The sequence below is a fragment of the Phodopus roborovskii genome, unplaced genomic scaffold (genome assembly GCF_943737965.1).
Source record: "Phodopus roborovskii unplaced genomic scaffold, PHOROB, whole genome shotgun sequence".
Lineage (NCBI taxonomy): Eukaryota > Metazoa > Chordata > Mammalia > Rodentia > Cricetidae > Phodopus > Phodopus roborovskii.
In genome coordinates this window covers 52,730,086-52,753,285 of record NW_026126511.1, presented here as the reverse complement: position 1 = coordinate 52,753,285, position 23,200 = coordinate 52,730,086, and the positions used below count along the sequence as shown (strand labels likewise).

Here is a 23,200-nt window from a genome sequence, read left to right as displayed (position 1 = left end):
CATTTCTGCCAAACATTAACTTAATGTTGCCCCTCTTTAAAAGTCAATTTTTGTGAAAGATCTTAAACTATTCAAAATATCACTTACGGAGAAAGTCAACACAAACCAAAATCAAACATAAATTGATTGATTCTGGCTTAAGGATAGCCTGCTTTAAAATCTTTTTAAGAACTTTCCTCTCATGACTCCTTTTTAGTAGAAAAACATTTTGCCCATGGTTATACAGGTACATTAAAGTAGGTGTTCAAGTCAAACGTTTGCTGATGATATCTTTGCTTGTTTGTTCTTTATAGTCTCACTGTGTGGATGAGGGTGGAGTGAAACTAAAGGAGATCTGCCTACCTCGGCCTCTGGAGTGCTGGGATTAAAGGTACCCCAACACACCACATCATAAAGTTGCTCTTTTAAACAATTATTTTGTACACATGCATGTTAACTACTTATTAATAACTAAGGGAGGTGTGTTTCTAATACAGCTCAAACCAAGGCTACACTAATTTGATATGAGCTAAGGAATGATACCAGGAAAATATGAAAAGTTTTCTCTCTGTAATTAAATCGCTGTTTCTATAAGAGTAGAACATTTTGCACAAACTGTAAAAACACTGCAATTCATAAAATACAGTAGATGGAATCTGAGCTGAGGTGCCTTCACCAGTGGTTAGCTGACATGAACAAAGTTCAGGGCTGGAGAGAAGTAATGCCAGAAACAGGCTGTATCCTTTGGATTAACTGCACATTCACTTTTTAGTTAAGTTTTGGTTAGCTACTGGTCCCAGGTGTTGCCATGCAAAGTTTTAAAAGCATTGGTTTAACTGAAGAGCCTTTTGCAGAAGATGGCAAGAGAGCACAACAGCTATTAGTTAGGAAGTCAAATTATCCATTCCCAAACACTTTTGCTTATTTATAGGAAAACAAACTACAGGAAAGTTTCCAATACAAACTTTACTGATAAACCATCACTCCAGTCCTGAAAAAATGTCTTTCAAGAAAAAAAAAAGCCATTTATGTAGCGTATCATCATCATCAACATGTAGTTTTTTTGAGACAGAGTTTCTCTGTGTATCCCAGGCTATCCTGGAACTCTGTACACCAAGCTTGCCTCCAGCTAACAAAGATGCTCTTGCCTCTGCCTCTCAAGTGCTGAAATTAAAGGCGTGCGGCTCACCTAACATCTTAAATCAAAGAGCAGCCGTATCCACAAACCTGTAAGTTATATCCTGACACTTGGCAACAAAGATCATATAAAACGTACTCAGAGTTAATACTAATATTCATAATAGATTTTAATAGTTCATTAAACCAGCCCAGTGCCCAATGGGTTTTTCTACAAGTGATTTAAACTGACATGGTAATGGAGCTCAGAGACATCCAGTCACTTTCTCAATGGCAAATTCCTTTTAGTTCGGACTCATCTTCAAACTTAGAAATTCCTTCTAGTCCCTCAGACGCTTAGCTTTGTTGGTCTTGACTGAAGAGGGGTCGGCCTCGTCAACCTTGGCAATGCCAGTCCTCCACCAGAGAGGGCGCTGTACAACCGGCCATGGGTGCGACCCTGCCAGCGCCAATCTCGGTTGGAGACGTTCTGCTCGCAGCCAGGATCCCCTCGGTGGTTGGGGTTTGCGGAAGTGTTTCTAGGCGACAGCGCTCGCAGACGACGCCTGCGCAGTGCTAGCCGCCGGCGGGCTGGCTGACGCTGGCGGGTTGAGGGAGTTCCTGCCGGTGGCTGTCACCGCCCGGTTTCTCTCCCGATGGTTCGCTCCTGAGGCCAGCTGCCTGCGGGCGTCGCCCCGTGATGGAGCACATTCGGACGACCAAGGTAGTCAGCGAGAGGTCCTCGCGGCCGCTGGGGTCCATCCGGCAGAGGCGGGCGGGCAGTTTGGGGGTGCCGGGCCTCAGCTGCGGGCCGGCAGTTTGGGGGTGCGGAGGCCGTGAGGACGGCGCAGGCGCCTTGACAAGAGGTGCTTGGGGAGTCGACCAACGGTGGTAGCCCAGCGAGCACCGCGCTCTTGGGCAAGATTGGGGCTGCTTTTTACTTTGGAGACTTTGGGCAGATCGCCGCCTGGCTCGCCCCCAGGCGGGTGGATCCCGCATCATCAGTACTAGTACTGTGCGGGGTTAACTAGTCTTGCTCTAGCGAACGTGCCCCGCCCGCAGATTCGGGGTGCTAATGTTAGAGCATCCGAGCCCTCTCACTTTTCTAGTCCTTCAGCCACTTAGATCTGGGACTTCTGTGATTCCAACTTTAGGCATTGTCCTAAGTGTTGGGAGCCAGTTTGACAGCAGTTATGCAGAAGGGGAAAGGCTGTGTCATATTGTAGAAGGTCCATGGAATTTCCCCATAACTGAGCTTGTCAAGTCCGTGCTTCATTTTTCTGTGTGAGGGGAATTTAGAAAATGAGTGATTTTTTTAAAAAAATGTTTTTTTGTTTCAAGTTTAAAAACTGAAATGACACCGGATTGTTACCAATAGCGTGTTAGCCAAACTTCAGCTTCAGAATGCCCAAAAACAGAAACGGAAATGAATAGGTTTGACTATCGTTTTAAGATGGGAAAAACAATTCTCTGGCTTTGCCACGGTTATAACAGTCACTTGCTACCTGTCCTAAAGGTTTTTAAGTTACAGGTCATTGGTGGAACAAACTGAATTATCTTCATTGGTCTTTAAACGTTTCATAGCTTTTTACGTTATAGATATCATGACACGGATTTTTATTAGGATTTATTTTGGATTTTGACTAACCTATTTGGTAAAATTAGAGATGCTGACAATCCAGCTCCTTTTCAAAGACTCCCTTTTTTCTTTAAAAAGAAGAAAAATAAAATAATTGGAGAGTTTTGAGTTGTTGACATTAAAAAATTTGAAAATGGCAGGGTGATTAGCTATCCAGTAGAAGGTGCTAAGGTAGGGAACGGAACAGTGGGCATGAGAGCCAGTTCTTTTCCTAGTCACAGGGCCCTAGCAGCTGTTGGCTCAGAAAATACTCTCTGAACCTCATTGCAGCTCTCATTTGGTTGCTACTGTGAATATAACACACACACACACACACACACACACACACACACACACACACCAGTGAAAGAGTACTGAATCCAGTGAGCAAAACACATCCTATCCCTAAGTGAATGTTGAGATGAAAAAATCCTGATGGTTCCCTTATTATTTAAAACATGCCCTCCTTCAATTTATGATTAATTGTTAAATATCCATGTCTTGGGGGTGTATAACTATAGTTTTTATGATCTTGAAGACTGTTCTTGATTAAGCCTTATTTTTCATAGTGTATCCATGCTGGTTATTTTAGGTAAGACTGCTTTTTGCGGTGTTTAGGTAAGGGTTCTTAATAAGTCTTTTTAAGGTTAAGAGCTTTCCAGCTAGTTTCCTACTGAAGTTGCTTCCTAGGAGGGCTCCTTTGTTACTTTGTGTGACTGTTGTTGCATCCATTCACTTCTCTGGAATAATCTTAAATGGATGTATGTAGACTACAGTGTAACAGAGGTTTGCTAGGTACTAATGTATACACAACTTGACTGATACCCTGCAAGCCACAGCAAGATCAATATGAATCTCAAGATGTATCCTGATAATTGTCATATAGACTGTAACCATTTCCTTAAATTATTATTTGGAAAAAGAGTGCTTTCTTACATGATTGTTTCTAACATAGACAAAGTTTTTGTTTTTGTTACCTGTTGTCTTTCATCTATAAGACATTGTATTTCAAAACTGGAAATAGATTGCTGTTTTAAACTCTGTTTATTGAGTGTGATCAAATATTATTTGTAGGGCTGTTTAGATGGCTCAGTGGGTAAAGACACCTGCTGCCAAACCTGACAACCTGAATTGATTCTCCAGAATGGTGGGAGGAGAGAGTCAACTCCTGAAAGTGGCCTGTTGACCTCCACACAGATTTCTTGGCCTATGCTCACCCATCCCAAGTAAAAATAATAAACATTTTTTAAATTGGCTGTAATGCTGTATGACTGTTCAGTGATTTTTGTTGTTGTTGTCTGTCTAACTGCTGTTTTTTTTTGTTTGTTTGTTTTTTAGTAATAGTTGCCTTCTGTGGTAATTTATATCAGTAGACACAGTTATGTAGTATTGTATTGTCATAATTTCACAATGTTCACATTTCACAAATGTGTTAATTCATTAGATATTATGACTGAGATTGTTTCTTTTAATTGTCAACCTGCTGCAGTGTAGAATCATTTGGGGGAGGGAGGTTCAGCGAGGGACTGCCTGGGTCATGTTTGCTAGGGGACATGCTTGTGAGGAATTTTTTTTTTCCAAATTGATTTTTTCCCCTTAATTGGGTTGGGGTAAGAAGGGTTGTGCTGGTGTGGGCAGCACCATTTTGTGATCTGGGTCCTGAATGTATAAAGTAGAGAAAGTAAGGGGACAGCATTTGTGAAGTAATTTTCTCTCTGCTCTTGTCTCTCAAGCCCCTGCTGCTTCAACCTCCCCACAATGGTGGGTTGTAAACTGAAAATTTAAGCCAAACAAACCCTTGCTTTATGTCAGAGTGTTTTATCACAGTAACAGAAATGGGACTAGGACAATCACTAATTTAAAAATGAGCTCTGGCAATGGTTTTAGAATCTTCTTTTATAGACAGGGAAGAAATTGAATGGCCAGGTTGGCCACGTGTGGCAGTTAAACTTTAATGACTTACTTCAAAAGCTAGGTGTGCTTTTCCCCAGCATGAATAGTTTTAATAAAATTGTTAAATTGGTATTCAGTTAGGAAACAGTAACTAAAAGGTTTTTTCTTCTATAAATTTGTCATCTGTAATGGTTTTCTATTCTTGTTTTTGTATCATTTAGAGTTCTTATTTGCTTTGTAGTCTGCTATCAGAGATGAGTCTTTCTTTCTTGCTGAGTACTAATTAAATAACTTCCTAGCTCCAAAATTCACTGTTAGGTATGTCATCCTATTTTTATCTCATAGTGTCCCTTACTGAACTAGAAGCTCAGCCTTCCAGACAGGCTGGCTGAGCTCTTTAGAGCTCCTGTCTTGGCTCTCCCAGTGCTGGGACTGCAGGGACATGTGACTGTAAGAGACAAGGTTTCTCTGTGGCTTTGGAAACTGTCCTAGAACTAGCTCTTGTAGACCAGGCTGGCCTTGAACTCACAGAAATCTGCCTGCCTCTGCCTCTGGAGTGCTGGGACTAAATGTGTGGACCACCACTGCTTGGCTCAAACTCAGGTTCTTGTATTTGCAGAACAAGTGCTCTTACCCACCGAGCCATCTCCCCACCTTGAGACTATACAGGTTTGTTTTTTGTTTTGTTTTTTTAGGTTTTATTAAGATTTCTTTGTTTTATGTGTGTTTTGTCTGAATATATGTTTGTGTACTATGTGTGTGCTTGGTGCCGGAAGAGGGTTGGATTCTCTGGAACTGGAGTTACTGACCCTGCATGAATGTATGTGTTCCATGTGCATGCCTGGTGCCCACAGAGGTCATGCCCTGGAATCAGAGTTAGGGAAGAGTGTGGGCCACCATGTGAATGCTAGGTCCAAAACCTAGGTCCTCTGTAGGGGCAACAAGTGCTCTTAACTGTCCAGCCCCTGAGAGCTTAGATTTTGAGACATACTTGAACACTTGCTCCAAGCAGGGCACACTAGCCCATGTGACAGGTGAGAAACTTACAGTTTGTCAAGATTACATAACTTGTCCTGTCTCAGCTGACCATTTATTATGGGCTCACTGGTGGCTGGTAGGAGGTGGGTTCTGAGATCCAGGTCTTTCTGATAGGAAGCCTCTCTGGCACCGCAGCACTCTCCTGCCTAACAGAATAGTTATCTAGTGAAGATTAGAATGTGAAGGCAGGGCAGAATGAGTAGGAGTGAAGACGAGGAGGTTGGATGACAGCAACTAGGCCCTAAGGTTTTGTGTAGTAACCAGTTATTCAGGACGGTATTGCACGAAGGGAAAGGTTGGGGGAGAGAAGCAGATGTGGATGTCTAGGAATCATTGAAAGTTTATGGAGGAGAACGCTCTGAGACTCTGTAGAAAAGAGAAGGGTGTTAGGGCCCAGGGACCTGCAGAAAGGTGCAGTCAAGGCACCAAGGTGGGAGAGCTGTGAGTGGGAGGGGCAGAGAGCACCCTTCTTACCCTAATTCCCTTCTCTGTGCCCACTCTGCCCCTCTCTGCCTTCTACTCACCAGACACTGCTCTACATACTAGGAAACAAGGCAGACAGCAGTGAGCTGCACAGACAAAAACGGCTCTGAGAAAATGCATTTTGAATCAGTAAAGATAGCAACAAATAAAGTTAATGGATCGGGTCTACACTGTGTTTGATGGTGGTAAATGCTGGGAGAGCAAGCAGGGACTCTGAAGATTATCAGCATGCTGTTGGAGGGACAACACACTGGAAGTGGAGGGGTGAGGGTGGGGTGGGCAACAGAGGCTAAAACCTTCTTCTTTGCTGGCCTTGTAGTCCTGGGAATTGAACTCAGGTCCTCAGCTTGGCAGCAATTGCCTTTATCCATGGAGCCATTAGCCACCTTTATAAATCTTTGCTTTCACACTGAGATAGGAAGTTCTGTGCTCAACATTGCAGAAGAGCAAAGTGAAATAGAACTGAAAAGTTCCCACTGGAAAAAGATCCCACTGGATCCAAGAACACTTTTTCTGCCTTATGAAGTCCATAATTGACTCACTGATTGTTTATGCTGCCAGATGTCCTAGTAACTAAGGACACAGGATTGAAGAGTCAAAGCTCTCACTATCTGCTACATGCATACCAACATAATGTCCTCTTCCTTTCCTACAGTTAGTTCTCCACAGGATGTCTGTAGAACGATCTGAATGTCTTAGGAGATGTCTGGCTGGAGGGAGGGGGCAGAGTCTCCCAGTAGCTGACTGTGTGGTTTGTGTCCAGGAGCCACAGCTAGCAGTGTAACATAGCTGTGGAATAATGACAGTTCTTGATCACACAAGTTTGGTTGAAGGAGGCCCTTGGTTCATTCCCATCACACAGAGAAAAGAACAGGTGTCTGAACTTCTTATACTGTAATTTTTCCCTTTGTGATGGCTTATGCTTTTCATTTCCAATGTCTTACTGAGCAGAAGTTTGAATTTCTCCTGTAGGCCCTTAACCTGTAGTTGGCAACAGTTAAGTAACATGGGCTGGCACTTACCATCCCTTGCCCCATTATTTTTCATTCTTTTGCCATTTATCTTTTTCCCTATTTACTTTTTGCTTTCTAAGGGTTCTGATGATGTTTTATGGTGCATAAAATAGTTATAGTGCCTAAATTAGTTGTAGTTTTTTCTGAAACAGGTACTGTAAGATGTCCCCGAGAAAAGCCTGGGTACTTCCTCCCCATTGAAGGGTGGAAGAGGAAATGGAAAGGAGCAGGTGGGCTCTAACCTGGCTTGTAATTTGTATGCTGATGGTTATAGCAAAGAAATGATGCACTTTGAACTTTTGGAGGCAGATTTGCCACAAAGCACAGAATAATGAGTGCGTTTCCCATAAACCACTCTTTTGTTCTCCATAACTTTAAGCAGACAGTAAATGTTTTGGTTTAACTTCAGGTTAATGTCTTCATTTGTTACATCCATATGCTTAGATGCTGTAAAAGCTGCTGGTTATAATGTAATGATTTTCACTGTTGTATTTCTTTGTTTTGGATGTAACTTGGCACTTATCAAGGTAGTGATTAACTCTCCATCATCAAACTGTACTCAAGACTGGCTTTTCGCTGACTCACTTTCCCTTCTCTGCATCCAAGCTTCAAGTAGACAGTAACGAATGAAAGGATCCTTCAATTTCTTCCTCTTCCTGACATCAGTTTTGTTATTAGCCTGGAATTATTAGGCCCCTCTGCCTGCTTACTCCAGGCCCTATTATCTCTCTCTCTGCACCTACACTGTTTCCCTAGTCTCTGATGGTTACCCCCACCTAGCCCAGCATTTTCTCTACTGTTTACACTGGAGTGCTGGTGTCGGTACCCATCATGGATGGCCGCACTTAAAAGCCTGTTTGCATTCCTTTGTCAGATAAAATGCTGTTGTGTCTCCTCCGTGGAGAATTCTGTTTGCTCTACATTACTCTGAGTGAAGAAGGTGCTTAGTTCTTGCTCTGAATAGTATGCATTAGAGGAAGTTTATCTTACAGCCTTAGAGCACATAGAGTACTAAATTGACTTTTTAAAAACAAACTATTTGGGGGAGGATGAGGGATATGTGCTGTGGTACACATGTGCCATGGCATGTGTGTGAAGGCCTAAGGACAGTTTGTGTTGGTTCACTCCTCCCACCATGTGTGGGCCTAAGACATGGACTCATGCCTGGAGAGATGCAAGCATCTTCACTTGCTGAGCCATCTTGCTGGCCCTTGAATTTGCTTCTTAAACTACACTTTTCCTTTCTCTTTTTGAGCTTAGATAGGTACAGTGAGGATTAGCAGGCTGCAGGCTGCCTTACCAGATAACTGTAGTAATTTTTGCAAACATTATTTCATTTGTTTGAGCATTCTATTGCCTCTGTTTGTAGGGTACAATACTTGGCACTCATTATCTAACCTGTTCCTCTTTTGGCAGTGGTTGCTTTTATTTTACAGGTGAGTGAATGAGACCCAGGTGGGTTAGCCTTGAGTTAATAGCACATAGATTTTTACTGAGAGAATTACTAATACTGTGTATTTATGTACATACTTGAGGACTTGGAATGAGTGCGCATTTCTCTGTGTGTTTTTAAAGGGTCAACACTGTAATAAAATGATTTTTAAAAGGGGGAGAATTAGATATGCTGAGCCTTAAGTATTTAAGGGAAACAGCCTAAAGGTAGACAGGGAAGCTAGCTTGTGTGAGCTGAGGAGGAGGGACAGGAGGAGAATTCGAACTAGGAAATCTAAGAAGTAGGACAGTTGTACAAGAATGAGCAGAACGTCTTAAATACTGCCTTGGTTTCCATTCCCCCAGGATGTGGTAGAGTTGAGGTGACGCTGGGGACTGGCACCTTTGCAGTTTTGGAGGTTATCCCAGTGAACAACTGGACCTTGAATCTTGAACAGAGCCAACCAAATTTAGATATAGAACTTTGGAGTGCAAGACTGGGAGTGGGGCAGGAAATAAGTACACAGATTATTAGAGCATTTTCAACTCAAATTTTCTACCTTGATAGAAACCCGTATGAATCTGTAGTTCGAATGGTGTTGGTGACTCACATCTTTAATCCCATCACTCAGGAGGCAAAGACAGGCGGATCTCTGCCAGATACCTCCTGGTCTACAGAACTAATTCGAGAACAGGTTCCAAGACTACAGAAAAACCCTGTCTCAAATAAATAAATAAATAAATAAATAAATAAATAAATAAATAAATCCTATATAGTGCTCTGAGAAAACCTTGTAGAGAATTCTTGAATACTCTAAGAAAGGGAGGGTGATTCCCCCCCCACCCCCGCATTGGGTAATGAACTGGGGACAGAGAACTGAAATTACAATTAAGAATTGTATTGCTGAAGTAAATGGGTGGGTGGGTGGATGGACAGACAGTAGAGCAAGGTCAACAGTAACTATTTTCTAGTAGTTTTTCTGTTTGTTTTTAATTTGTGGCTCATACATGGATTACTGAATGAGTGTTTGCTGGTCAGCCACTGTAGAAGGTAAAGGCAGCATGGGGAAACAACAGAGTAATGAGACAAAGAAGATTCCTATTTTATAAATCCCATAACAGATTTCAGCAAGGGCTCACCGGTACACTGCGGGCATCCTCCATTTGCCCTGAGCTAACGCACTGGGTTTTAGTGGGAGAGACATACACTTGAAGAGGGTTTCAACTTAGCTTTGTCATTACTCTCATACTGGTGGAAGGGGCAGAGCCTGAGGGTAGGCAAGTGGACGAGTCGGGAAGTCAGTAGGATGATTTCCAGTGCTGGCAACCTGCTGTGGATGACATGACATAAGTCATGTGTGAAAAGCAGAATTAGGGTTGTGTTGGGAGGGGAGGGAAGAAAAACAGCAAGTTGGGTCTCTGAAGATGTTCAAGTGCAGACAACATAATGCCAGGCTAAGCGTACTAGTTCAGGAGTAAGAATACACAAGGTTGGAACTGCTGTCCTGGTTAACAGCTAGCTGCTGCTAGTTGTAAAAATGAAAATAATATTTGGCAAGAATTTACCATACTACAGTGTCAGGAAATATTCTTACATGTATAGTAAACCCTAAGATCTTGGAGCTTTCAGTCAGATTTTGGGAAGTCAGCCTATTTGCTAATGATAATATATCATAATATGATAGTGGATAAGATTCATATAGAGAATGGACTCTTAGCTGCTCAAGGTGAGGCATGCCTGTAATGCCTCAATCCCAGGTCTCAGGAGGCTGCAGCAAGAAGATAGAAAAGAAAAAAGAAATAATAATAATAATAATAATAATAATAATAATAATAATAATAATAATAATGGCCAGGCAGGGGTGGTGTACACCTTTAATCCCAGCACTCGGGAGGCAGAGGCAGGCAGATCTCTGTGAGTTCGAGGCCAGCCTGCTCTACAAAGTGAGTTCCAGGACAGGCTCCAAAGCAATACAGAGAAACCCTGTCTGGAAAATACAAAACAAAACAAAAGGAAGATGGAAGGAAAAGTCCAGTGCAGTCTGGGCTACCCAGCATATCTACTCCCCTTCCCTTCAAAAAGGAACACGAATCCTTGAGCAAGAGTGAAATCTTCCTCTGGGTGAGTAAAATGCCTGTCTGTCTTTTTTCCTCATTTTGAGACTAGTGTCCATAGAGACATGTTGTACTTTGCTGCCTCGGGAACTGCTGGAGGCCTGCACATCATAGGATTTATTAGTTTGTCCTGCAAATGCAGAGCTGTGAAGGACCAGTAGTTAAAACCCAAAATGAAAACTGAGTTTGTCTCCCATACAGACAAGCTTTGTAACATTAAATAAATAAATAAACTAAAATAATCACAGTGTAAGGCTTGGTTTAGAGAAGTGTTTTTGTGTGTAGCTTCACATGTACTTCCTTTTAAGCAGACATCCTGTTTGTTCAGAGCCACACCCATCAAAACCCTTTATTTTCTCTGAGGAGCTCTTTGAAGTACCCCAAGTCATTGATCTCTTCAGTGGTGTTGATACTTTCCCATAATCCTTAGCTGCATACATGTCACTACTGCTCTTGTTATGGGAAGTAAAGTAAGAGAGCCGTCATGGTCTGGTTTTTGTTGTTGGTTTTGTCCCTTTTCAGCCAAGTCTTGACAATTGGAGAGGAATGGACAGATGCTGGTCCTGTTTGTCTTCAAAGGTGTTTAAACTGAACTTTCCGTTTTCAGTGTGATACAATGAAGCCATATTTTTACTTGAGGGAAAATGGCCCTAGACAATGAAAGCAATGTTGCCCTTCAAGAGAAATCTTCATAGAGGAGAAAGCTTTCTTAGAGAAATCTTCATAGAGGAGAAAGCTTTCTTACCGCCTTCCCACATCCCTCACAGAACTGGCCTTAAACCCCTGATCGTCCTTCCTCCACCTCTCCAGCACACCACCACACCCAGCTTTCCTGTGTTCTTGACATTCATTGTAAAATGATCACTGTATGTCAAATCCACTGTCAGATCTCAGTTGTATGTTAGGTCATATCTCTGAGTGTCCAATTCGGAGTATCCATAATACATTTATTGTCTTAACCATGCAAATAAAGTCTTGTATTAAAATTTTCAATTTAAGTTTTAACTTGCTGAACAGTGTTTTCTCCATGGAAATAAATTATAGAGAGTGAAGATGGGTGAGATGATCAGCCTTTTGTTTTGTTTTGTTTTTCGAGACAGTTTCTCTGTAGCTTGGAGCCTGTCCTGGCAATTGCTCTGTAAACCAGGCTGGCCTCGAACTCACAGAGATTGGCCTGCCTCTACCTCCCGAGTGCTGGGATTAAAGACCTGTGTACCACCACCATCTGGGGATGATCAGTTTGATTAATCATTTCAGAATGGGAGTGTTTTGCTCTTTGGTAATAGAAAAGTAAATACATCAGGAAAATATAGAATTAATGATACCATGGTGAACTCTCTAGTTTGGAGATGTACACACTGTAACGAACTGCCCACAGCCTCCTGTGATAGAGCTGTACATTTGAAAACTATGGTGGTAGCACTTATTTTATGTGGTTTCCCTATAAGATGGATGACATTAAATTTTAAAGCTCTAGTCTCCTGACTAGTCCCAGTCCCACTCTCTCACTCTGCACTCCTGTGGCAGCTCTCTCTCTCTCTCTCTCTCTCTCTCTCTCTCTCTCTCTGTGTGTGTGTGTGTGTGTGTATTAGTAGACATGAATATTATTATACTTATGCAGTGTTGTGGGTCTCAGCCTCCTGGACACTATAGGAGGCCAATGCAACTCAGTACGGTTTGTATCAGGGAACTCAGGGAAGAGACAAGGTGACATAAGTAACAGATTAACTTTCTAAGTAAGAGTTACCTTTGGAGGTAATTCATAGGTGAGTCTGGGAGAAGGCTTGCTGTTGTGCTGAGTGGAAGAGGGCCTTGTAGGAAAGCAGGAGCCAGAGCTGGCTGCATAACAGCTGTGTTTTTTACAACAGTGAGGGGAATATAGATCATAAGCTGGAGCTTGCAAACAATGGTTTCCTGATTTAATCTTCGCAGTCATATACTTCTAGAACTTTAATATGATTACTTGATTTTCCACTTAAGATAAAATTGAATAGTGTATTGTGACAAAACTTCTTGGGGAGACACTACTTACATCTCCACTCACCTCAGATAGGGAGTCCACAACAGACCAAAGTACAGATACCACCAAAGTCCAACTTGGTGAACCATGAGTTTTATTGTAGTTACAGGAATTACTTACAGCATCACACATGACTCCAAGACAGCTAAATCACAAAAGGCCACCCAGCACTGGTTACACTACACAAAAACTGTAAAGCCTGCAGGCAGCTCAACAGGTTGGAGAGTGTCCCTGTTTTTGTTTTCGAGACAGGGTTTCTCTATATAACCCTGGCTGTCCTGGAACTTGCTCTGTAGACAAGGCTGGCCTTGAGCTCATAGAGATGTGCTGGTCTCACCTCCCAGTGCTAGTATTAAAGTTGTGTACCACCACTGCCCAGCTGCGAGTGTCCCTTCTAAATGGTTTGGTTGCTCTAAACCTTGAGGCAGCTCAGCTGGTTTCTAGTCACTACTTCGTCCAGGCAGAGGGCCTGCTCAGAGTCCTCTTTGCAGCTTAGCTTGTCTGGAAATGGCTTTCAGGGGCTTTATTGCTTATTCTGGAAGGGAGGGACCTAGTGTATCTGGCTAGTTTTAGGGACTTCCTGAATCTACTTTAGCTGTTTACCTTTCTGATTAAGGAGGGTGGAAATGGTTCGTTCCTGGAGGAAACCAGGGCACAACAGATACTCGGTGCTCTGTATGGCAGCATATACAGTAAAATAGGCTCTTAGATGTAAAAAGTATTTTGCTCACACACACTGCACTCCTTGTACATTAGTGTTGTGTTTCGTAAAGTCTTTCCTAGGTTACATTGGCATCTAAATAAAATCTGTGTTCCTCCAAGAGACAGATGAAATTTTACCTTGAATATTAAGCAGCTTGCAGTGTTTTGGGACAAAAAGAGGAAGAAAACATAATGATACATGCAGTTCCTAGGATTAGAAAAAATTTATTTGTATTGCTGAAAGGACCTCAAAGTTGGCACAAGACAGCCCAAGACCAAGTTCTCAGAACAAAGATTTATTTGCCTCAGAGGGTCAGAGGGCAGGGAATAAGAGATGAAGACAGGAGACAGAGGACAAGGAAAGAATGGAAAAGGAACAAGGGCGGGGGGCAGGGTCTTTGCCCTGAGGGACAAAGGACTCCATCTGGCATATGGCAGTTTATAAAGGGAAAAAGGGAAATCCCGATATTAACATGAGGTGGTTAATTTGGATTGAGCCTGTTAATTAGGGTAGCCAAAAGGGGACTTTTGATTGCTGGATTGCAATACTTTGATAGCTGGATCTTGAAGGTCAGACTTAGGAGGAGGAAGTGGCCAAATAAAGGAATTATCTTTAGGAATATAATCTAAATGTTTAGCAAGGCAGACAGAATAGGGGAAGGACGGGGTGCTAGAGCCTTTTTTTGCCTTGCTTGGACCTATTAGAGCCCTGGTTAGCCTTAATTATCCACCTAACAGCACAGTGTAGAGTCATCTGAGAGGAGAAGCCTCAGCTGAGGAATTGCCTAGATTAAATTGGTCTGTGGGCACATCTGTGAAACTTGGTTGTTAATTGATGTAGGAGGGCCCAGGATAATAGAGGCAGACCTCTTCCTTGAGCAGATAGTATTAGACTGTTAAAGCAAGCCAGCTAAACCTGAGCCTGTAAACAAGCAGCGTTCCTGCATGGTTTGTGCTTCAGGTTTCTGCCCTGACTTCCCTCAATGATGGACTTTGACCTGGAAGTACAAGCCAATTAAACCTACTCCTGTCCTGTGTTGCATTTGGTCAGTGTTTTATCATAGCAACAGAAATAAAGACTACATTCGAAATTAAAATAACATCTTTTTCTTTCTTAGGTTGAACATGTAAAGTTACTTGATCGCTTTAGTACGAACAACAAGTCACTGATGGGAACCCTGTATCTTACGGCCACGCATCTGTTATTTATTGACGCTCAGCAAAAAGAAACCTGGGTAAGGTGTACCATAGCAGGACTAGCTACTGTCACAGTAACAATGGAGTGGCTGTTTAATCACTGATTATTTATCTCAACCAGAAGTTTCTGTTAGTTTTGCTTTTGTTTTTTGTTTTGAACACGCTCTTATTTTGTAGCCCAGGCTGGCCTTAAACTTGTCATCTTCTGGAGAGCTGGGATTACAGGCCTATGTAACTACTCACAGATCAGCTAATTTTTTTTCTGTTTTCGACTGACCTGTGCCTCCCTTCTAGGAGTCATTTATACCATTTGTAATATGGAATTATGTAGAATACTAGACTGTTCTAACTTCTGTAAAAACTTAGAAAATGCCTTTTTGTTTCTTTAGTTCTTTTAAAAGTGTAGGTAAAGTTTGTGCATGTTAGTAATCATATGGATTGTATAGTATATTCCATAGCATTTTAATGCCAAATTACATTAGGAGATTTATTTTTTTGTATCTTTAAACATTTTGGTATACTTATATAACTATTGTATATGTCCAAATATCTGTTGTAGGCATGCTCTTAAGTATATTTAATGTACATATGCAGATAGATTGCAATGGATGCTTCAACAACATGTTAGATTTGAACTGAGTGGATCCACTTATATGCTGAGTTTTTGGTTTTTTTTTTTTTTTTCCTCTTGGTTTTAAGATTTATTTTTATGTGTATGTGTGTATTTCTGTGTCAGGCTATGTGCATGTATGAATCAGGTGCCCTTGGAGTACAAAAGAGGACATTAGATCTCTGGAACTGGAGTTATAGGTGGTTGTGAGCCACTTGATGTGGATGCTGGGAACTAAACCCAGGTTCTCTGAAGGAGCAGTACATGCTCTTAACTACTGAGCCATTTCTTGGGCTCTTCTTTCTTTTCCAATTTGTTTTCTTTTTAGATTACAACTTGAAAAAAAAAAAACTTACAGGTAAATCATGTAGCATAGAAATAGTGCATAAATCAAGAAAAAGTTAAATATGTCATGGATGCATTAAACATGTGGTTATTTTTTTCATTTACAATTATAAAATAAAATCTATTGCACAGATTTATCAAAATTTGCACAAGGTATAGATGGCACCATTTGGAGTTACATAGTCTACTACTAAAATATTTTTTTATTTTAAAAGGAATTTTATTGGATTAAGTAAAAGTTAATATTTTTGTAGCCACATGTGTTACTAGTGCAGCAAGATGAACAGTTGCAAGAATCTGCTTAAAGTGCTGTGTTGTGGGCCGCCGCTGACCACCATCAAATCATAAGCAGATGCAGTTTATTTCTCCAGGAAATTGCACAGTGCAGTAAATTAGTGGCCCAAGGACCTCATGTACTTTCACTGTGTCCAATGTATAACATAAAATATGTTAATGGCTCTTATTACTGGAAATACATGTAGTCAATAGATTATTAGCAGTGAAGTGTGGGGGGAGCCAAAGTTAAGCTTGGGCTTTTTACTGGGATGAAGGTGTTGATGACCCCAATCTTGTGATGTTGAGGGTTTAGCTTCACAAAATCTGCGTACAGCATTTATTTGTACATATGTGCTGGGGTTTCTCTTGGACATTTCCCTGGGAGTGAGAAGACATTGCTAGGTCTTGTGAAGTGTATGTTTAAACTTTCATGTTCCTTCATAATGGCTGCTTCAGATCACTCCTGTCAGTGGAGTGTTAGGTTTTTCTGTTTCCTCAGCAACTGTGGAATTGCCACCTTAAAGACCCCTGCCTATCTAATTCAGAGGAGCAACTGCCATGTCAACTTGCTGAGTCCAGAGACGTCATCCCTGCAGATGATTTGGCTCTTAAGTTTTCTTTCTATAAGTTGTCTCTCTTTTTTATTTCTATTTATTGCCTTTTAGAGTTAATTTTAATTTTTTTGTGCTAGAGAATGGTCTTGATTGTGCAAGGCAAACATTGCACTACTGAACTGCATCCCCAGCTCTGTCTTCTGATTCTATAGAGTTCTGGGTTTTGAATCTTTATCAGATTGTGTGTCATCATTGGTTTTTCTCAGTTACAGCTAGTTTTCTGCATGCTTTTGTGTACACGTCTTTTAACTAAAGTTCACATTTTTAACATAGATTTTTTTCAGTTTTTTCTTTTATGGTTTTTTCTTCATTTGTAGTATATTTAGGAAGCCTTCCTGTGTGTCAGTGTAAGGAAGCTGCTTTTGTGGTTTCTTCTTCTGAAGCTTTCACGTGTTACTGTCCACATGTCAATTCTTAGCTAACATCTGGGAGAGACTTAGGGGTATGGTGTGACATCCTATTTATTTGATACCATGTATGTATTGGCTGCTTCATTCCCTTTGTTACTGGGCCCACCTCTCTCACGAGTAAAGCTTCTGTGTATGTGGGGGCTGCTGTTGAGCTGCCTGTCCTGCTCTTTTAACATATCAGCTACACTTTACCTGTCTCACTTCTTTGTTAACAGGAGCTTTTTATATGTGTTGATATCCAGGACTGCTGATCCTCTCAGCTTGTTCTTCAAGGTTGTCATTACTACTGGATAGCTTCTCTCTCTTCCCCTCTCTCTCTCTCTCTCTCTCTCTCTCTCTCTCTCTCTCTCTCTCTCCTTCCTTCCTCCCTCCCTTCCTCCCACACTCTTTCTTTTCTCTTTTGGTTTTTTTGAGACAGGGTTTCTCTGTGTTGCTTTGGAGCCTGTCCTGGAACTAGCTTTTGTAGTCCAGGCTGGTCTCAAACTCACAGAGATCCGCTTGCCTCTGCCTCCCAAGTACTGGGATCAAAGGCGTGTGCCACCACCCCCTGGCTTGGATGCTTTTTATCCCTTTATTTATTCATTCCTTTAGCAGATAGTTACTGAATACCTGCTGTGTTTTCTTATCACTATTGTAGGTGTTTTGGAAGTAACAGCCAGTCTTAGCATAAAACTTCTGTTCCCATAGAGATTTGAGAAACAATGATAAATAAGGAAAGTGGAAATTACACCCTACGAAGAAATACAGGAAAGGGGATGCCATACTCCAGAGGGAATGCCTTGGCCACTTTTCTTACAGCCCTGATCATGTCAGGTTTTGTGATCCCCATTTCAAGGTGCAGAAGTTGAAACCAAGGGATGTGTTAATTCAGACAGTTTCACACAGTCTGGGCAGAATAATGAAGGGACTTATTCACCAGTGAGTTGGTACAGCTCCGGGTCAGAGGCTGGCTCTGTTGCTTGCAGGTTGGGTGGTTCCTACTGTGACTAGGTTAGTATCAGACAAAAATGCCAACAGGCTTCTGAAGATTGGGGAATGTGGGGGGTGGGGGTGACTTTATTCAGCATTCTCCTTTTAGCAGGGAGTTTTACCCAGGTAACCCTGACAACATTCCATGATGTTGAGTGTTGCGATATTGGGACATTTGGAAACACCTATTTGAATGCAAGACAGTGAGTGCAGGTTCCTGACATTTTTGATATCTTGGTGAAGATTGGATTATTGCAAGGAGAGAAGGGAAGGAATAGCATACCCAGCGTTTCTGCTTAATACCTCTGCAAAAAAGGGCATAGTATCTGTCATCGTGGAGGGCTTTTGTGAATATTAAGTAAGAGAAAATAGGCAAAGCTTGTGTTAAAGTAGCAGCTCAGCAAATCCCAGATGTTCTTACCCATTTCTGAGCAGTAGAACCAAGATGAGAGATTGTCTCTGTCTCCCAGGGCAGGGAATCACACACCCCTAGGGTTCAGCTCAGAGTACAAAGACTCTTGTTTTCTTTTGTAGAGTTGGCCATCATTGATATATAAACACAGGAAGTAAAGTAAAGTGCTTGTAGATTGAGGGACAGCAAAGAGATGCCTGCTGCTCCCCTCTCTTGTCTTCATGCAGTCTTAGCAGTGTATCCATTGGTCTCTCCTGGGGTCTGTGTAGTGGGAGCACTGTGATTCTAGTTCCTGACATTGGGCCCTCTTTCTCACTGTACAGATAGGCATTCTTTTACACTCACATGATCTCAGCCCCTTTGTCACTCTCCTGAAAATGATTTGGGGTCTTAATTAGAATCCTAATAATGATACATATCTTATAGATAATTGACATATCTTATAGATTATTGTCCCTAGTCCCCTATGGAGATGGCACTGTTAGATGGTTATGAACAACTTTGTACTAGGCCCACTAGACAAATATTAGTGGAACTAATTCCCTAAGCATGAGTTCTGTCTGTGCATGGACCATTAGAGCCGTTTTCATGGACACATTATCTCATTAAGGCTTTTTCAAGCTTTTCTTGATTACTTGTATGTATTTAATCTTGCACGACAGCCTTAGGTTTAATATGTACAGTTAATATAATTAGTAATATTAACATAATATAATCATAATTATATGGCACACATATAGTTTTCTATCCCTCTCCTTCCCACTGGAAACGAACAGATATAAAAAATAACCTACAAAGCAGAGTGGAGTTTGTTGCTGCAACTTATGCTTCATTTTAAGGTTAATTAATGACAGCTGGATCTCTTCTATGATTGAATTTTTATCATTCAGGAACCTAAAACCTGTTCTCCAGAAGTGTTTTCTTTAAATATTTTGAGTGACTAGAAATGGTATTGAGAAAGAGTAAAATTTCTTAGTAGTAAACAAACTATCAAGAACACTGGGAATGATGATTTTACGTTTTCAAAATGCCATCAAGCCATAAATCTGTAGTGAGACTTTTTATTTATATACTTGGTAAACATTAATTAATTAAACTAATTAAAACTTTTATAGCAGTTGGGTTGAAAAGCAGGACCTTGTGCATGCTAGGCAGACACTCTGCTGCTGAGCTTACCCCCAGTCTCTCATCCAGCAGCCAGCATGTATTGACATGAAGACACTAACAAAAATGACAACATAGTCTTGGCTCAGGCATCAAGCATTGGTATGTGTTAAGTGTGCTAGTACACTTAACTTGTACTTGATTGAGCCTTCATATTTATATACTCTGGAGAAGACAGTATGCCAGCGCCTTGTGTGTTGATGACTAGGACGTTTGTTTATGCTGTAGATACTACACCACCATATTGCCTCTGTGGAGAAGCTTGCCCTGACCACTTCTGGATGCCCACTAGTGATTCAGTGCAAAAACTTCAGGATTGTGCATTTCGTTGTTCCCAGGGAAAGAGACTGCCATGATATTTACAACTCTCTGCTGCAACTGTCAAAACAAGGTATGTTGTTCTTAGAGAGCCAGAGTTCTCATACTTAATTGAGATGGGTTTTCCAGCACTCTTTATGGTGTTGTTATTATTTTGTCTTTACATTGTAGCTAGGCTGTATGTACTGTCAAATCCCTCAGTGGTTTAGAAATTCCCCACAAATGTTTAGAAATAATAGAAACTACTGCTTTGAACTGTAAGAATGGTGTCCAATGAAGGAACAATGTTAGGAAAGGCTTTTATAGTACAGCCTGAAGTTACCTTAGATTATATTAACACTAAAACTTTCTTGATAGACAAGTAGCATGTTGTGTATGTATTTGTGTGTGTGGAGATGAGGTAGCACATGTGCGTATGTGTGTATGGAGGCCAGGGTCCAGTGCCTTTCCTTAGGAGCCATCTGCTTTGTTGTTTGAGACAGTCATTTGGGACCTAGGACTTGCCAGTTTAGGTGAGGCTGGCTGGCTGCAAGCCCTGGGAGCCACTTGTCCCCACCTCCCCAGCACTGGGATTACAGTCATGTGCTACCACAGCTGGCCTTTTACCTGGGTGCTGGGGATTGAACTCAGGTCCTCTTGTTTTCAAAGAAAGCACTTTACTGAGACCAACCTAGCTCCCTAGCTACTCACTGGTTTTTTTTTTTTTGTTTGTTTGTTTGTTTGTTTGTTTTTGTTTTTTTAAGTGTGGGTTTTCTCTATTAATGAAAGAGGTATTTCTAAATAAAAAGTCACACAAGGGCATGGTTCTCTAGCAGCAGTTGCTGGGGTAGTAGATACACCAGAGCCAGGAGTGCATCCCCATCTTAATAGATGTGGAGTTGGAGGGATAGATGCCCTAAAAATGAATCTTACCATTGTCCAAGCCTGGGGCTCTGAAGGCTTCTGAAGACTTGGATTACTTGTTTTTGTGGATTTCAGTTGAGCAGTTTAGATGGAGGCCCACATGAGTGACCTAGGAGCAGGTCTGTGTTCTCTTGATGCTCACACAGCCTGAATCATTGCATTGTCCTAGGTGGAACCAAGGTACAAAGATGGTTATGTGCCAGTGTCCTTGTTGGTTTGGGTCCATACTGACCTATGAGAATGGCTAATTCTGGGGCTGGAGAAGATGATTCAGTGGGTAAGAGCACTGTCTGCTCTTTCAGAGGACCTGAGCTTGATTCCCAGCACCCATATAATGGTTCACTTTTCAGGTCTATACATATGCCTTTAGCTACAGTCATTTGTTTTATGGAACTTAGAAAATATTAGATTCAGGTATGTTCATGTCTTGGCTACCCCTTAAAATTTTGAAGAAAAAAAGGGAAAATCATAAAAATTATTTTATTTGTAGTCCATTGCCTTATAAATTACATTGTATTGACTTTTATTGTCTTACAGGAAAATATGAAGATCTCTATGCATTTTCTTATAATCCCAAACAAGATGATTCCGAACGACTAAAGGGTTGGGAGGTCATTGACCTTGCTAAGGAATATGAGAGGATGGGAGTGCCTAATAGAAAATGGAAACTGTGTGATGCCAACCGGGAGTACAAGGTAAGCCAGCTTCTGGAGCAGTTCAGGAAATAGTCCCAGAGGGCAACATGTGGCAGGGTTCCAACCGTCTGAACAATAGCATGCTTCTCTTATGGGTTTTTTGTTTGTTTGTTTGTTTGTTTTTCCTTTTTTAATTTAAATTTGGAACAAGGTTGTTTTTCTTTAAATGTTTTTAAAGGGATTTTTTTGTTTGTTTTTTGTTTTGTTTTCTTTTTTTGCCTCATGGTTTCTGTCCTTTTTTTTTTTTTTTGCCATAGGTTCTGGCTATCCTGGAACTCACTTTGTAGACCAGGCTAGCCTGATCGAACTCAGAGAGACCTGCTAGCTCAGAGAGGCAGAGAAAGCAGACAGCTGACCTTTCTCCTCTTCTGTTCCAAACCAAAAAGGACCTCCAAACTCAAAAGTCCCTTCCTACTATTTCCTGTTTACCTCTATTCATCTTCCTGACCCCTCCTACTCTCTATGACTACTTCCTTTTAACTAGTTGCTTGCTCCGTTTCTTGACCTATGGTTGATTTTATTTAATCCTGTTAATAATAATAAACAGAAAACTCTTGGATTAAGGGTGTGTACTAGGGCTGGGTCACACCTCAGCTAGAGGCAGGTTTTTCCAGGAAATAAGGTAATCTTGGGTTTCATAGTGTGATCAAATAGCCTGCAACTCCCATAAGTTTGGGTATGTTGTGTATTCATTTCCATTCAATTCTAGAAAGTCTTTTCATTTCTCCTGAGCCATTTTATATTAAGTCCTGAGTTGTTCAGTTTTCATGAGTCTGTAAGCTTTCTATTATTTCTGTTGTTGATATCAATTTTAATCTGTGGTGGTTAGATAGGATGCAAGGTGTTATTTCAATTTTTCTGTATTGTTAAAACTTGCTTTGGCCAATTTTAGGGACACTTGAGATGCAGAGAAGAAGACATTCTTTTGTGTTTGGATGAAATGTTCTATAAATATCAGATCTATTTGGTTTACAGTGTTCACTAGCTCCAGCCTTTCTCTGTTTAGTTTTTGTCTGGATGACCTGTCTGTTGGTAAGAGTAGGATGTTGAAGTCTCCTACTCCACACTCCACTCAGTGTGTGGTCAATATGTGATTTAAGATATAATAGTATTTCTTCTATGAACTTCAGTACCCTTGTGTTTGGTGCACAGATGATAAAAATTGCAATGACCCCTTGATGGGTTTTTCCTTTGAGTGTGTAGTATCCTTCCCTATCTCTTCTGATTAGTTTTGGTTTGAAGTCTATTTTGCCACATATTAATGGCTACATTGCCTGCTTCTTAGGTTCATTTGCTTGGAATATCTTTTCTATCTTTTTACCCTGAGGTGATGTCTGTCCTTGATGTTAAGGTGTGTTTCTTGGATGCAGCAAAAGGATGGATGCTATTTACCCATCCATTCTGTTAGTCTGTGTCTTTTTACTGGAGAATCGAGACCTTTGATATTGAGAGCTATCAATGACCAATTATTTTTGTTTCCTGATACTTTAGTGGTGATGGTAGTGAGGACTGCAGTGGCAGCTGTAGTGATGTGTTTGTGCTCACTCTTATGCATGGACTTGCATGTGTACGTGCACACTTCCCCTCTTGATTTTGCTGGTCTGGGATTATTTATTCCCCATGTGTTCTTGTATTGAGTTTTAGTAAGGATCTGGATAAACAGATAGGCTGAATAGATGTTTATTCAGGGAGAAATAACTTACAACATAGATGAACACCAGCAGGTTCCTGGTCCCAAGGATGCCTCCAGATGCTCTCCTGTCCCAGTGCTGCAAGCACGCAAGCGCTTCTGGGGCCCCTCCTCAGATCCAGTTCCTTGAGGTATCGTCTGCCCCTGTCTCCACCACCAGTGGGCGTGGTCAGTGCCACAGGTGTGGGC

General features: G+C 41.3%; 1 protein-coding gene across 2 annotated transcripts in view; it reads left to right on the top strand.

Annotated features, from left to right (window-relative positions):
- The first annotated feature begins 1,653 nt into the window (after positions 1-1,653).
- Positions 1,654-23,200, top strand: part of Mtmr6 (myotubularin related protein 6) — a 37,971-nt gene continuing 16,424 nt past the window's right edge. For both annotated transcript variants that reach the window (XM_051195578.1, XM_051195577.1), the window contains exons 1-4: positions 1,654-1,819; positions 14,527-14,643; positions 19,634-19,796; positions 21,164-21,321. In XM_051195578.1, the coding sequence (XP_051051535.1) occupies positions 1,796-1,819; positions 14,527-14,643; positions 19,634-19,796; positions 21,164-21,321 (462 nt within the window). In that variant the 5' untranslated portion in view covers positions 1,654-1,795. The remainder of the gene's footprint in view (positions 1,820-14,526; positions 14,644-19,633; positions 19,797-21,163; positions 21,322-23,200) is intronic.